At 40.2% G+C, this 16,486-nt stretch overlaps 1 protein-coding gene across 1 annotated transcript in view; it reads left to right on the top strand.

Annotated features, from left to right (window-relative positions):
• Positions 1–16,486, top strand: part of LOC107743407 (pericentrin-like) — a 49,762-nt gene that overhangs the window by 2,964 nt on the left and 30,312 nt on the right. Inside the window, exons 2-23 of the mRNA XM_016556662.1 lie at positions 1,073–1,246; positions 2,859–3,053; positions 4,107–4,256; positions 4,622–4,717; positions 4,815–6,773; positions 6,958–7,146; positions 7,315–7,410; positions 7,515–7,658; positions 8,966–9,221; positions 9,350–9,429; positions 9,560–9,794; positions 10,161–10,261; positions 10,350–10,461; positions 10,660–10,906; positions 11,408–11,486; positions 11,731–11,947; positions 12,192–12,391; positions 12,636–13,063; positions 13,226–13,829; positions 13,930–14,139; positions 14,287–14,439; positions 16,107–16,253. Coding sequence (XP_016412148.1) covers positions 1,073–1,246; positions 2,859–3,053; positions 4,107–4,256; positions 4,622–4,717; positions 4,815–6,773; positions 6,958–7,146; positions 7,315–7,410; positions 7,515–7,658; positions 8,966–9,221; positions 9,350–9,429; positions 9,560–9,794; positions 10,161–10,261; positions 10,350–10,461; positions 10,660–10,906; positions 11,408–11,486; positions 11,731–11,947; positions 12,192–12,391; positions 12,636–13,063; positions 13,226–13,829; positions 13,930–14,139; positions 14,287–14,439; positions 16,107–16,253 — 6,072 coding nt within the window. The remainder of the gene's footprint in view (positions 1–1,072; positions 1,247–2,858; positions 3,054–4,106; positions 4,257–4,621; positions 4,718–4,814; positions 6,774–6,957; positions 7,147–7,314; positions 7,411–7,514; positions 7,659–8,965; positions 9,222–9,349; positions 9,430–9,559; positions 9,795–10,160; positions 10,262–10,349; positions 10,462–10,659; positions 10,907–11,407; positions 11,487–11,730; positions 11,948–12,191; positions 12,392–12,635; positions 13,064–13,225; positions 13,830–13,929; positions 14,140–14,286; positions 14,440–16,106; positions 16,254–16,486) is intronic.

The following is a 16,486-nucleotide window of genomic DNA, read 5'->3' as shown; positions in this document are numbered from 1 at the left end:
GCATTTGAATGTGGATTTTTATTTTAAATTCGACGAATATTCGAAATTCGAATTTTTTTTTTTTTTTGACAGCCCTAATTCTGATATGCACACCATTTTAGTGACCACTGAATGCTGAATGGTGTAGCCTGAATATTATATGTAAGTCACTTTTCTAGATCTTGTTTGTGGCTTGTGGTCCCCCAGGCTCTCTTCATATCAACATCTTATGTGATTTGACAGTCAATGGGCGAAACGCAAACTGATTCCCTACATGTTCATGAAAGCAGGTCAGATGTAATCCAGTGGAATAGCCTGCTCTTGTGTGTGTGTGTGTGTTTTTTTTTTTTTTTTCCAGGTGTATTCATACTCTGATCTGGGTTAGAGGGTTAGTCCAGAGAGCAGCTTCAAGTTAGGTCACAGTATGCATGTGAAAGGTTTACGTTGTATTCGCTCCTCCTCTTAATTTTTCCCTCTTTATTTAGTTTTCAGTGGGTTCTGCAGAGCACATAATTTCACTTGGTGGTCTTAATGTTTTCATAGACCTGCCCAGGAATCATATGGTGTTCTGTTTGGTTGATGGATTGCTGTCATGTGACTAATTTAACAGCCTTAGGGGTTATGCTGATGTTTGTTCATAGAAGTACCATTGTCATATTTGGCTTAGCAGGGCTCATTTGAGCTTGCTTTTAATCTGGAATAAGCTTCTTAAGGCAGCTGTGAGAAACCATCTCTTGCAGAATTGTGCGTGTTTCAAGCCTCACCACATTTCCATGCTTGACAGTCAGGGATTCTCCAAAAAAGGAAGAGGATGATGATTTTTAGAAGATGAAGAGCACATAGTTTTGGATCTCAGCATTTTAAACCTGTTTTTTGGCTGTTGTCTTACATTATGGACTAAACCACCCTTGAGATGAAGTTGAATTTGCCTTATTTTGTTTATTTTGTATGAAATGTTAGTCGTGCTGGAGTTGTATCTGTTTGTCTGTTGACATGGCTTATGTTTAAAGCCCAGCACAATGCTGATTCTGTGTACCTGCTATCTCATCCTGATGTACGTTTCCCTCTACCTGTCTCTCAACCTCTGGCGCAGCTTGCTCACTTTAGACGGCGCCGGGCAAAAAGCGAAAGTTCGAGCACGCAGAAAAAGACGCCGAAGAGGAAGGGCCAGACTGTCCAAATGGATGAACGGTCAGCGCAAGAGCGCCACCTAGAGGAGCCGCAGACAGACGATTGTCATGGAGAGATCAACAAGGAACCCTCAGAGGTTTGCTTTTAATTTTAAAGGGGCTATATGTTAGAATTTTCATGTCTTAATCACTTTTTTTTTGTCAATGTGGGAACAGCTTGTAACGATTTCCTGGGTTGTTTATGAAAGCCTTTAGATTGATTTTTATTTCAAGGAGTCGGGACGTTTTTGCCAGGAAAATCAAAATGATGTGGCGTTTACATGCGTGTCTGAGAGCCTCATGTATCGAATGCTTATACAATGTTTAGATTAATGTTAAAAGAGCTATTCTTTACTGTAATGTCAATGTATCATACAAAGAAAAGGGATTAATTCAAACTATAGTCTCATGCCAGATCTATATAGTCTGTAGTCTCAAGTATACTTTATGATAAAACTGTCACAACAGTGTAATTTTAATGACCTCATCTATCGACATGATGCCGGTGAATTGCAGAGCTTGTGTAAACTTATCCACATTGCTATGATCAGATGCTTTCTTAACCACTGTTTTCTCACTGCTATTATTTTTGTTATTTACTTTATTTAGGAAAGATCACAGTACATATTTACATATTAATCTAAGCGTTGCTCTTATCAGTGGGGATGGTATCTGGATGTTCATTAACAGTGTATCAATGTTTTCGACTTCTTTTCACTTAGAATAAGTAAAATTCACTTCACCGTGAATATATCAGGCCACTGAATCACGCCCGGTTTATTGTAGTTACGTGTGCACCAGTATGAGAATGAGCAAAAAAGTTGCTGGATGCAGTTTACTTAATGGCCAACAAGGGTTTCTGAATTTTGCATGCAGCCCTTTTTAAGTGTTTCTTAAACTGACAAAAATGTTTCTTTGTTACAGAAGACAATTTATTTAAAGATGTAATACAAAGCGAGCACAAAGACAATTCACTTGTATTTTAAGGCCATATCATGAAGAATCAAATTTTAATTTGAGATAAAGAAGCTTGAGTTATGAAAAATATTTCCAAACTAAAAACTTGCTACCCAGTGATGTTTATTGAAACTAAACTGCAAAATCAAGCAAAAAAACTTTTGTAGTTTTCTGACACCAGTCAGCTGCAATAGTCGCAGTGATGCAATAAGGAGAAAGCAGTATAGATGCTTTTTTTTCTTAAATGCCAGATAAACAAAGTTTAGTTTATCAAGGTTCCTGATCTCTAAAACGGTTTTATTTATAACGGTTCTAGAAATGTAGAAAATGGTTATTATATACCGAAATATGGCACACAAATTTTTATTAGCATTTTTGTGATATGGCCTCTTTAAGAAGTGGGTCAGTTTACGCTTTCACTTCATTGACTTTGAGGGCTTGGATACTTGGTTATGTGACATTTTTTTAAAGGGCATAATGTCTATAATCGCTAATGTACAATATCCTTTTCCAGTCATTTGAGTCAGAATATTAATTCAACTGAACATTGAAAAACTTGTTTACATGTTATTTAGACATTAAGCCTGCAATGTCGCATGCAAATAGCATGTGCACACCAATACAGAACATTTCAAATTTATAGCATGTATATTTGTGTTCCCCATCTGAAAATAGGTCAGTTAGCATAACATAGCTAAGGGCAATGTAGTCATGGTAACTATAGAAAATATGCATGTTTGTATGAATGTTTAGGCATCACTCAGACCTGATGGCACAGACAGCAGTGTTCCAGAGGTCCATCAGTGCAGCAGAGAGGATGATGAAACTGATTCCCAGGAACAGAGGTCCTCTTCTGGGTCTCTGGCAGAGTCAGAGCTGCCTGATCAGGCAGAGGACGAACTTGCAGAAATTAATGTTGTTGCACATACTGGCAAAGAACAACTGAAGGTAAACCTTTACCCTTTAAGGAACACACAAGACAGATCTTACAATTGCAGTTATATTTTTCCATTGCAAATGCAATTTTTCCATGCATGTTTGGTACATTTCTGCCCATCCATGAGATCAGAAGCAGAACAGGCACATTAGCCAAAGAAAGTGACATTTTAGCAATATTTATTTTTGTTTGCCAATAATTATGTATTTATATATGTTTGTATATATGTGTATATATAAATATATACATTTTGATTTATATATACATATACATACACACACAAAACAATGTAGGGGATATTTGTGGTGATTTATGGTTAAATTGATATGCATTTGTAAGGGTCTGTTAATTGTTTTGACAATACTAAATAATAATATGTTAGAAAATGAAAAAAATATATATATATATATATTGTATATATATATATATGTGTGTATATATATATATATATATATATTTAAATTATAATTTTTTTTTTAAGCTGCAGTAATCCCAGCTGTGTGGAGACCATGTCTAACACTCTTTTCTCAGATGATATTGTATTGAAAGATTCAGTTGAAATTTGAAGTGTGTGTCTGTGTGCAGCTGTGTTTTTTCACGATACAGCCATTATCCTGAAATAGAACAGAGAAAGATTCTCTCCAAACTGGGTTACATCTGTCCGTTTGAATGGATTAATTCGTGGTCATGGTTATGCACAAATCTAGAAACCCGAGGCAGAGTTCTCCTTTCTGGAGCGTAGTTTTTACCGTAATTGGTTTGCTTGAATTTTAGAGAATTCATTTTTAAAGCCTTGTGATGGTGCAGAGGGAAAGGAAGAACCAATTAAATTTAATGGATGAGGTTAAATGTATCCTAATTCCATGTGTTCATTCCACTCATGGATTTAAGGATTATGATTTCTTGCTCCTGGAAGCCTAGATTTTTAGGTGTCAAAAAGTGTTTGTGCTTATTCGGTATAATGTAACTCGTTGGCTAGAGTCCAATTTTAAAATATTTTAGTTGTGAATGTTATTTACAGATACTTAAAGCATACTGTTGGAATTACTTAATTCTTCACACAGCAATTACAGGCTGCAGTAGAGAAACGGAATGAGATCATATCACAGCTTAGTAAGAACCTGCAGGTGGCGCTGCAGAGCAGAGAACAGGTGCAGCTGGAGGCACAGCAGCTCACTGGTCAGATTCAAGCACTACAACAGCAACTACAGCAGGTAGAGTTCATACATTTATTAAAAACGAAACATTTCTCAATCTTGCCTCTAGTCCTCAGCACAGATTCATTGAAACAGACCCTATTTAATTTAAGTGGAGTACTTTATAACGTAGTGATTGTCAGATTTGTGATCTTGAGAATGTTTAATGTTTGGGTTGGAAAGACCAAAACAGAAAAATGCTGGGCACGGTTAGACATGAAAAATTATGACTGGTTTTGACTTCTGCTAACAATACCCCAAATCCTCTGAATATGGACAGTCTGAAATGTCTTTGTTTCTCTAATGGCCAAATGAACAAAACCTGTTAGTTCTTAGTTCCCAATTTGCAACTAAATAAGTCTAAATTAATGAAATACTTGCAGGCTAAAGAATATCTACGTAGCAAAAGTCAAGGGTGTGTGGATCTGACCCAGGCTGTTCAGAATCAGCTGCATGTACAATTGGAGGAGTCGCAACAGGTTAGGACACGTGTCTTTTTAACGGTTAAGCTTGTCATTTGAAGCAAAATATGCACTTTTGTTTTATCAACGTATATTTGTTCCATTTGTTTTATAGATGACCAAGGAACAACAGTGCCTCTTGGCCCAAAAAGAAACTGAGATCACAGACCTGCAACAGAAATTGCGTGTCATGGAAAAATCCCTCTCTAAACTTCAACATGCCTTTACCCAGAGAAGTGCTGATCAAAAAGATCTAAGACTTGACGAACATGGTGATTTAGATTTATCCATTATGAGCCCCCTGTTCCTGGATAACGGTCCTGACTCAAACTCTGAAGCTTTAATGCAAAGCCTTAGAGCTGAGCTAGAGGAAGAACGTAAGAACAGCCAGCGAGCTCAAGTACAAGTAGAAGCATTTCAGAAGAGGTTACAGAGTCTGGAGAATGAGAAGACCCTGATGGAAGCTCATCTGGCTGCTGTTAATGAAACACAAGCCCAGAAATATAAAGCAGAGAAAGATGAACTGAACCAAGAAATGGCTAGACTAGATAACCTTGTGAAGGAACTTCAAAATCATCTACACGAAGAGGAGGAGACAGGACGACATATGCGTTCCAAATATGAAGCCGATATTTCCAATTATGATCTCAGGCTTCAGACTCTGGAGGAGGAAAGGGAATTGAATGTAGCCCAGCTAACCGAGGCTCATGAGGCTGCCCTTAGTCGCCTGCAGAAGGAGCACTCTGACGAGATCCGTCGCATCCAGGAGCTGCTAAACCAGGCCCAAAGTCAACATACTAATGCTCATCATAATTTTTCCAAAGACTTTGGTGCAGATGTACCCTGGAACAAAGTCTCCAAAGAGCACTACACTGAAGAGACAGCCACTGAAAATGCTGTCAGAGACAACTATAGTTTTGACATCTCTGCAGGGGGTTTCCAGGATGATCTTATGGAGCGTTACTTGGCCTCCGAAGGGCCTCAAGAAAGCTCATTAATTGAAGGGAGTGTGGAGGAACGTAGCCTGATGGAAACCTCTGAGACGTCCAGGTTTGAGCTAGACACTGAGGTAATATTTCATGCTTCAGATGTCCCTAACAATGTCACATCTGATGGTGATAAGTCTGAGCCAGAACTGTCTGTTGTTCATGGCATTGAAGTGCCCCAACCTGATGAAATGTCCTTCACTGATGCCCAGTGGGAAAACTCAACCTCGGTTGTTGAAGAGCTGAATGAGAGCTCGGGCACTATGGACTTGGCTAAAGAGCTTCTGATCCAGCAGTGCAGAGACCTGTCAGAGCAGTTAGAAGAGCGGGAACGACAGCTTGAGGTTCTTCAAGAGGAGGTTCGGCACTCTGCTGAAGAGGTTGAGGAGGCACGGGAGCGTTGGAGCAAAGCTTCGGAGGAGCTGGAGGAAGCTAAGTGGGAGTTGGAGATGGAACGTGAGAAAATAATTCAGTATGAGGAAGTTATAAGCCAAAAAATGCATGAAGAAGACAGCCTCAAGAACATACTGAGTCACCTGCAGATACAGAAACAGATGCAGCTTCAGGACAATGAAAGGCCTGACAACACTGATTCCAATAAAACCTCAATATTTTTGTCTGTAGAGGAGATGTTAAAGGAACTAAGGGAGGAAAATGCCCAATTGGTGCTAAAGCTCAAATGTCAGGAGCAGCTAGTGAAGGATGTCCATGAACAGAAAGCAACTCATGACTCTATTACTTGTGAGCTTTCCTCTTTGCAAGCTAAGAGAGATGAATTTTTACTTCAACTGGAGCAACAAAAGGAAAAACACCAAGCTACTTCAGTGCTGCTTGGTCAAAGGACCTTGCAGGTGGACCAAGCCAATAGTGAGCTTCAGCTGCTCAAAGCTGAAGTAGAGGTGAAGGTTAGACAGTTGCAGAACTTTGAGAAAGAGAAGACAGACCTTGAGTCTAAACTAATGTGCCTTAAAGAGAACCTCACCAACATGGAAGAGGAGAAAGCTACCCTTGAAAGATGTCTCCAAGCTTTGGAGGACCAAGCAAAGAGCATGGAGAAGGTTCTTGAATCAGAACTGAAGAACTTTGAGGTTTGAAACTAAATTGCTTTTTTTAAAATATAGCATATTTAATGCATAAGCTATAGTATAAAGTATAGTGAGAATGAACAAATTCATAAATGTGTGTACTCTTTTCAGAATGTCGAAAAACTGGAGTATTTTATGTATATGACACAAATGTGGTCCTCCAAGTAACCCATATCTGTCTCTCTAGCACCAAATTGAATCAAAGGATGCAGAACTCAAGGAATTCAAGGAAGCACAAGAGAAGGCAGAAGAGGAATACATGGAGAAGGAGAGTGCCTTGATGAAAGAACTCATCATAGTCAAACAGGATCTGGAAGAAAGTCAGAAGCAACATGAGGAGGAGAAGAAAATTCTGGAAGAGAAACACCAGAAAGAGGTGAGAACCAGGTTGTGACGGTGACTATGGAAGAATGTCCATTTAAAAGGATAACAAGTGAAAAAGACACATTGAGTGAAGATCATTGTAAAGTTGTGTAATTAAGTGGTTGAAAGGAGTTGCATGAAATTCATAACAGTTGATATCTCATGTTTTTCCTACCTCCAGGTTAAATACTTGAATGTACGTTTTGAGCGTGAACTTTCCGAGCAGTCTGCTCGTCTGGAAGATGAGCAGAAGAGACCGATCAGCATGATTAAACAGGTTAAACAACCTATTACTTAACTTTATTTACCCTAGCAATGTGACCACACATCTATATGGATCATATGAATCTCTTAATTCGTATACACTGGTCTTTGTCCTAGGTCTATGAACGAGAACATGAGAGGGAGCTGACACAGCTGGCTGCCCAACATAGTGAGGAAATTGGCAGACTTAAAGATGAGCTCTCCAGGGAGCTGCAAGACGGCCTGGAGGCTGCACACCAGGCTGAGCTACTCCAAACACAAGTACTTGTTTGATCTCAGGATTTTTATTTGGGTCCTGTGGTATGTTTCGGAACGTTTTGAGCGTGAACTTTCCGAGCAGTCTGCTCGTCTGGAAGATGAGCAGAAGAGACCGATCAGCATGATTAAACAGGTTAAACAACCTATTACTTAACTTTATTTACCCTAGCAATGTGACCACACATCTATATGGATCATATGAATCTCTTAATTCGTATACACTGGTCTTTGTCCTAGGTCTATGAACGAGAACATGAGAGGGAGCTGACACAGCTGGCTGCCCAACATAGTGAGGAAATTGGCAGACTTAAAGATGAGCTCTCCAGGGAGCTGCAAGACGGCCTGGAGGCTGCACACCAGGCTGAGCTACTCCAAACACAAGTACTTGTTTGATCTCAGGATTTTTATTTGGGTCCTGTGGTATGTTTCGGAATGTAATGTTGACATGCTGCTCTATATATATATATATATATATTAGCGTTCAAAAGTAAAATTCTGAAAGGAAGAAATTAATACTTTTACTCGACAAGGATGCATTAACTTGATCAAAAGTGAAAGTAATTTAAAATGTTTAAAAAGATTTCTATTTCAAATATATCCCATTCTTTTGAACTTTCTATTCATTAACAATCTGAAAAAATTTATTCGAGATCATGACACTGAAGACCGGCGTAATGGCTGCTGAAAATTAAGCTTTAAAATATATTAAAATGGAAAACTGATATCTTATTGTGTTGTGATAATATTTTAAAATTTTATGTTTTTCATTGTATTTTTGAACAAATAAATGCTACCTTGGTGAACATAAGAGACGTTCAAAAACATAAAAAAAAAATCTTACCGACCCCAAACTTTTGAAGAGTAGTGTGTATTTTTAATAGTCTAAGAAATGGAATGCAGCATTGCAGTTTTAAATATTTACATAAATTATTCACACGTTTTGCTACTTAAAATTATAATATTAGATACATTCTAATTTAATTTAATTTAACAATGCTTGCAGCTGCATGTGTTCCCAATTGAAGTGTAACCCCCACCAATTAATGGTATTACCCTCCATGTAAATTAACATCATGGAAATGTAAATGCTTTTTTCTTGGGCAGTTGCCTACATCTCTACAGCAGCTAGCACAGGAGCTCACCAGCTGGCTATGACCTCTGTGTCTGACAAGAAGTATGTGTGCTGCATTCCTAATAGCAGTACAGCAATATGCCATTCTAAACATACCCATATTTTAACTGCTTTCCTTTAGTTATGCCCTAACCACAATTCCACAGTCATGTTCGTTGGTTTTACTCTTTATAATCAGAGCCAGCACAACTTGGAGCTTGAAGCCTTGCGTCTGAGTTTGACAAACTTGCACACTGCTCAGCTGGAGCTTTCTCAAACCAACATGCAGAAAGATAAGGAAGTGGCCCTCAGCGAGCTGCAGACCATGTTACGAGAGAAATGGGCACAGGAAAGCGCCATGCTGCAGACACGGCAACAGTTTGAGCTGGAGCGAATCCGTGAGCAGAGCCGAGAGCAGGAGCAACGAAACCAACGAGTGCACCAGCAAGAGATTGGTGCGGGTTTGGCTTGTAGTTTAATATCAAAATGTTATTCTTTGTAGTATCTTTGCAATGCAGTAGGATGTGTGTTTGCTCAAAGTATGTGTGTGTATTTTTGATGGGTATGTTCTTTCACCGTATAGATAATCTGAATCAGGAATGGGAGAGGAGAGCTTTGAAACAGAAGAGCTCAGTGGAGCAGTTGCAGGCCTGTAAACTAGAGGTGAACTTTTTTTTTCTTTTTTTCTTCTTTCCCCAAAGGACACACACCTTTACCCACTGAGATATTGTGGCTTGCCAAGAAATAGGTGTGAAACAGATTTGTGCAGTGCAATGTTTTCTTTTCTCCATAGGATCTAAAGGCAGAGTGGCTCTTGGAGGCTAAGAAGGTCAAGACAGAACTCCAGAGTCAATTAAATGATGTCCATCATAAACTTAGTGAGACCCAGGCAGCCCTTACTGAGGCTGAAGTAGCTCTTTCAGAGACGCAGGGTAGGCTAGAAGACCTGCAGCATTCCAGAGATCAAGACATTAAGAATCTGGAAAAAGAGCTCAACCAGGCCTTGACTGACAGAGATGCTGCTGCACGTGAGTGTCATTTAAACAATTGTGTGAACTAAGCCATATTGACAGTGATATGGTTTGCTGGCCCAGTTATGGGTGTTTTTACAACTGGCTTGTTTGGAGTGTTTGTTTCAGAACCCAGTGGTCTTTCTCCCTTAGTTTGGTTTAAGCATTTGCAAGCACACCATAACAAGTGGTTCGATATCACCTGAATGACGTGGGCTTGGCTCAATTGAAAACTCTGGAGTAGTTCAGTTGTGGTGAAAGCATTGCAGCCCAAACGCATTTTGAACCAAACCAAGAAGAAAGTGCAACATTGTAACAAATGAAGTCGGAAGCAAACAATCAACAGGTCTGAAATTCCCTAAATTCCCATCCCTTCCTCTTCAGGTGCACTTGAGGAGTTGGTTGCATGTCACAAGGCGGCTCTTCAGGAGCAACTGGAACGTTCTCGAGCCCTGGAGCAGAGAGAAAAAGAGTTGAAGCAAGAGGTACCATGCACATGTGGCATTTGCTGCAACAAAATTGCAATGCAAATGTTTTATTTTTGTTTGTACTGAGGCAACGTCTTTGTGAAAGGTTGAGCGTCTGCAGTCAGAAAAGGTGGAACTGAAGACCAGTTCAGAACAGGAGATCTCAAACCTCTGGTCCCAGCTGGAGAGCATGAGAACCAACAGACAGGAGCTCGGAGGCAAGCTGGGCTATTTCCCTTTAAACCATTTTCTGTTTTTGAACATCTCTGTGGGCTTAGACTGCTGTATTGTCTTACTCATTTATTATTTATAATAAAACCAGTTTTATTTCCTCTGAATTGATGTTTGTTTTCAGCAAAGTTCCTATTATTTAGTGTTGATGTGAACTACAAAGACCTGTAATTCTTTCTCTAAAGAGCTGAAAGAGCAGTTGCTTGCACGCTCGTCGCGGGTTGATGACATTGAGCTACTAAAACAAGAATTCACTCGGCAGCGGCAGGAAATCAAAGAGCAGAATGAGATCGAGCTGGAAAACCTCCGCACCTATTTCGAGCAGAGACTCCGGGTCACAGAAGAGAGTCATCGGGAAGAAATCGCACTCCTGCAGCTGCGCCTTGTTGAGGGAGCCCTGGAGGACTCGTTGCTCAAGACTGGAGATGCGAGGTTTGCTTGGATTTCCTGTTTCTGGGGTTATAGACTAAGGCCCAAGACTATATTTTAGCGTTGTTAGTGATGCTGTAATTAAAAATTTTGCTTTGTGTTTGTGCTTGCATATACATTATTATACAAGGGAGAATCATAGGTCCCATTTTTACCTGATACACCTGGTCTGATCACCTCGGATTGTTATCCGTATCAGGTGTAACATTGGCACTTGTATCCTAAGCAATGTAGGTGAGGAATAATACAGCTCCAGTAATTCATCCTGTAGTAGAAATTACCAAACCAGGGCCCACGGTCCAAACTTTCCTTTTTGATTTGGCCCACCATGCTATTTCACAATTGTTTTTTCCATTGAAATAGAGAATGTTAGTAAATTTTATTTAACATTTTTTAGTTTTAATATAATCTAAATAAAGACCCGACATTTACTTTTCAGCTCAAGCGAGTGCATAGAGTGTTTGTTAATACTAGAGTCAATTGTAACACAATGTTGTTTTGTAGCTTTCTTTCAGAAGGGAAGAGCGATGATGACAGGAATGATGCCATGGAAGAGATCACAAGACAACTAGAGAAACACGAGGTAAATTGTGTTTTAATTGGTGTTGAATTTGATTGAGATACACTTCATAAAATCAAATGTACCCATAATTTACTTAATGTTGCAGCAGTTCACATTATTTCCAAATAATGGTCTTCCTAATCTTTCAGCAATTTCAAATGACTACCATTGGCCAATTATTTATTAGTATTATAATAAGTTGGGGACAAGCTGATGCATGTATGTGTTCTTAGCAAGTACTGTAACTGTGTTGGTGTGTTTGCAGGAGGAGCTGGATTCTCTGCGGCTGCAGTTAGAGGAGAGACACCAGCAGGAACTGGAGCAGCTGCGGTCCAGCATGGCTCTGACTTATAAAGAAGAACTACTCCAGGCTCGCACTGAGCTCACTGACCGATACTACAAAGACATTGACCAGCTCAACACCAAACATGCCCATGAACTAGAACAGATCCGTGCCAAACTCTCAGACAACCATATCAAAGGTAAAGCTTTGTTGAGTGTGCTCCAAGCTTTGCGTTTTCAAATTATTATTTTTTTGAACATCATAGCAAGCATATTTTCATTTAAAAATATTTAGTTTAAAAAACATATAATTGCAATTATTTCACAATATTACTGTTCGTTTTTCTGTATTTTTAATTAATAAATGCAGCATTGGTATCTTTAAAAACACCCTCAAACACCCTTAATATATATTAAAAAAAAACATTTTCTCTTTCTCGTCAGAAATAAACAAGATACGCCTACAGTCTGCACAGGATGTAGCGAGGCAGGTGGAGGCTGAGGTGAAGGAGAGGACTCATGAGCACCAGACCAAGGTGACCCAGTTGGAAACCCAGCTATCTCAGCTCTCCTTAATGCACTCAGAGGAACTGGAGAAAGTGGTAGCGCAACACCGAGATCAGCTCAGACAGATGGAGGAGACAGTAAGTGTGTTCATAACAGCAGGCCTTTATACTTGGTACAAAAGGGCTTTGGTGAAGATTGTTGCCAAAGGCTGGTACCAAGCACTGTCATGTGTCATAGAAGTAGTGGTCATGCTGTAGACAGATGAAACTCGTGCTGATTTTTGTGAAGACCCTTTAGCAATACTGTAGCATTATCAGTATCAAAGGTATCTTTATGAATAAGGTTCTTTTTATTGAGCACTGTGTTCTTTTCCTGTTAAAGCATCAGAAAGATGCTGCTGAAGAGTTAAGGGTGCGTCTTGAGGAGGCGCAGAAGTCAGAGAGGAATCGTGTGAGTGAGGAGTTCACTAAAGAGCAGGCCCAGCTGAGGGAGCAACTCCAAATTCAGGCTGAGCAGCGCTTGGCATCGCAGAGAGAAGAGCTTCAGAGATCTGCCCTGAAAGAGGAGTTGGAGCAGAGGCTTCTGGAGGTCCAAAAACTCCTTGATGTGGAAAGGGAGAAGCTTCAAGCACTGCAGAAGAGTCTGGAGTGTGAAGAGAGCCCTCAGGTGGTAGTGTTGAAGCAGAAACTCCAGGCTCAATACGACCGAGAGTTGTCCACTGCAAAGAGTGCCATGGCAGCCGAGGTGAAAGAGCTGAATGCTCTACTCCAGGATCAGATGGAGAGCAAGCTACAAGAGGCCCTCTGCAGGTCAGAAACTGCATTACACTAAAACCGCATACAGGTTAATACCATTGGCAAATGTGATCCAGAGTAGCTTAAAAGTTAAACCTCAAGACCTATTACTATTAACAACAAAATGGAGAATGGATGGAGTAAATGTGCTCATTATTATCTGTATGTCATATGTAGGCACCAAGAAGAGCAGAAACAACTGGAAGATAAGTTGACCCTTCAAAGAGATGCTGCCCTGGGTCAACAGAAAGAACAGCATGCTGTGGAGCTGCAGGCCCAGAAAACACTCCTGGACCAGCGAGTTGCACAATTAGAGTGTCTTGAAAAGGAGTGTCAGGAACTTAAAATACTCCACCGGGAGGAACAGGAATCCCTGAGGACCAATCACAAAACAGCCTTAGAGACCTTGGAGATGGAGCTTACAAATAAACACAAGGTAGAGCTCGACAGATTGGAGGTGGTCCTTCAGGAGACCAACCTGGCACAGCTTGAAGCTCAAGAGGCGGAGCTTCAGGCACGACACAAGCAGGAGAGGGAGGAGCTTGAGGAGAGGCTGTTGGCAAATATGGATACACTGGAGAGCACGTACTTGACAGAAATCCAGGCAGTACAGGACGAGAAGGAAAGAGAACTGCGTGACCTTGTAGAACACTATACTGAAGAGATTGAGAGGGTGAGAAAGGAGGAGCAAACCATCAGAGAGGACCTCAGAAGTGAGCTTGCTAAGGTCCATATGGATAAATTCAGCGCCATGGCAGTAGAATTGAATCAAGCCCATCAGGTAAGCACAGTAATGGAGGGATGTTTTTTTGGTGCAAGTTTAGTTTATTGGAAAATTTATTGCAGGAGCAACATCTAAGTGTGTTACCTTGCTCATGCAGGTGGAGATCTCTGAAGCTGTGTCCTCTCAGAGGGCTGCTCTGGAGGATGAGCATCGATCTGCTTTGGAAGCTCTTCAGCAGCAAGTAGTTGCTTTAGAGAAGCAGCATGGCGCTGCCCTTGTGGAGATCACGGATCTTGCTGCTGCAAAAGAAAAGCAACACGAGCAACAACTGGATGTGCTGGCTACTCAACATCAGCAACAGTTACAAGTATGTTTTCAGGAGGACACAAACAATGTGTCATTTTCATTTAGATATGTTCAGCCTTTAGCATGGATTTAGCATAGATAAAGTAGTCGTGTTGTATTTAAACTGTAAGAAGATAAAAGCTTTCATTAACTCTCCTCTCTACCTCAGGAGTTAAGAGGAGTGTCTGCCAGGGAGCTGGAGGCTCTGCGTAGGGAATTAGAGGAAGAAGCGTCAAGGCAACGCCTCCACTTCCTGGAAGAGGCCGAGCTTCTCAAGTGCAAGTCTGAGGAGCTGCTGCAGCAGACAATTGCACAGTTAAAGGTGAGAGGGGGAGCTGTTAGTTTTAAAGTAGCTGTATTCTACACTCCCATTTCCCATAAAAGTGAATGTGTGTTGGTCAAGGTTTCTTGCACCTAAAATGTCCCTCACCTCCGCAAGATCCAATATCGACATCTAATTCATATGTACAATGTTGATATATTAACAAGTAAGTACATGTGCCCTGGTTTGTTTAATTAAATAAAAGAATCTGAGATGCAAGGTTTATTTTGTGATTGTTATTTATGGACAGTATTAATTTTATATGTGCATGTCTTAAAGGTCTTGCAATGTCTTAAATAAAAAAAACTCTGCAGATATCCTGGGCTGGGCCAAGCTGAATACTGAATAGACATTAATATGTAAACAAGTCCAGAATCAATGCTGATTGCATGTTGATTGGCTGAACGGATGACATAAGAAAAAAAAACTGTAAACACACAGTTTACAAATACTTGCTCCTCAAACTAGCTCCACAAACTAACTCAAACATGGAAAATGGTGATAGATGGACCGATGCAGAAGACCAGTTATTTTTCCATCTTCCATCCTCCAGTTTAAAGGGATAGTTCACATACAGTTGCTGGTCCCCGTTGACTTCCATTGTTTGGAAATGGAAAAAAAAAACATTATGCAAGTCAATGGGGACCAACTGAAGGTAAACTATCCCTTTAAATGATGTAGCTGTTGGCTGGCTTACATCACTTCAGAGTTCCTGCTCTTGGTGTGTGAAGGCAACCAGGAAAATTGCCCTAGGGAAAAATTTTGTTCTTGGGGGACCAACCAGGTGGCTAGTTCTGATAACTGATTTCTTATAACTATCCAATGCAAAAGTCCCTTTTAATAGACCATCTAGCTGTAAACACTGACACCAAATTAGGCTTAAAGAGTATAGCTTGTTCTATAGCCTGATTTTTTTAGCCTGTCGCGTATAGCTTGCTTCTCTCTCCAACTCATCGTATAAGTATTCATTCCTCCTATTTAATTTTAACTTGTAAAACTTGCTTTTTATAGTATTTTTTTTTTCAAGTTGTCTATGTTGTCATTATTGTTGTGACGTAATGTTTAGTATATTATGAACATTTGCGTATATGCTACTCTAGACATGGCTATGAACAATAGCTAAGCTTATTGGGGGAGGGAGTTAACATCTGGAGCAGGGGGACGGTCCACCCTAAGCTCAAATTAATACTAATCCCCACCCTGTGCTGTACATTATATCCTCCATTCACAGTAACCCTTTTCTCTAGATCGGATGCTGTTGGACATATATGTTTGACCTTGTAGAGCTGTCCTCTGTCAGCAAAGGGGCTTTCTGAGGTTTTACACTGGTTGGTTTGTCAGTTGGCCACTTTCCCATTGGGGCATTAGAGAGGTCCTCTCTCAGTATTAACCCTACAGATGGGAAGAAGTGTAGGGACACGTGAGTGATGACTGGCTGATTGAGGATTTGAGGTTTGTGTGGGTCTTTTGTGTGTGTGTTACATAATTTTTTTCTGTGATTTATCAATGATCTCTTAATTCTTTATGGAAATCACTGGGTAAGTTCTGATCTAACCATTTGGCTTATGTCTGTTTTGGAGGTGAGAATGTAAAGCTGAGAAGTGGCAGTCATTGCTTCTCTACCTGTTTCTTCAGAGTGTCCCATGATTTGTATGTGCGTCTTTCAGGAGGAGAGAGACCAGGAAAAAGCTGTTGCTCTTGAGGAGCTGGAAAATACTTTAAGACAGCAACACGAGCAAACTGAACTCGCCTACAGTGACAAGATGAGCCAACTCAATGCGCAACTACAGCAGCTGGACACTGTAGTTTCACAGGTACAACACAATCAATTGGTCAACTCGCCATACAGCTACAGCAAATGAGAACAGTCAGCTCAGTGTAACAAACTTGTATATTTAATTTAACTTTTGCTTCCAAGTATTTGGTATTATTTTAATTCTTTACTACTGACAAAGAAAACACAAGCACTAGAAAATAGAGAGATTTTTGTATCTGTAGAGATATTTGTATTTTTGTACCAATTTGCAGTCTGGATGAGTCGACGCTA

This window comes from Sinocyclocheilus rhinocerous, unplaced genomic scaffold (assembly GCF_001515625.1).
Source record: "Sinocyclocheilus rhinocerous isolate Xijiao unplaced genomic scaffold, SAMN03320098_v1.1 scaffold2596, whole genome shotgun sequence".
Taxonomy (NCBI): Eukaryota; Metazoa; Chordata; class Actinopteri; order Cypriniformes; family Cyprinidae; genus Sinocyclocheilus; species Sinocyclocheilus rhinocerous.
This window is presented reverse-complemented; position numbering and strand designations above follow the sequence as displayed.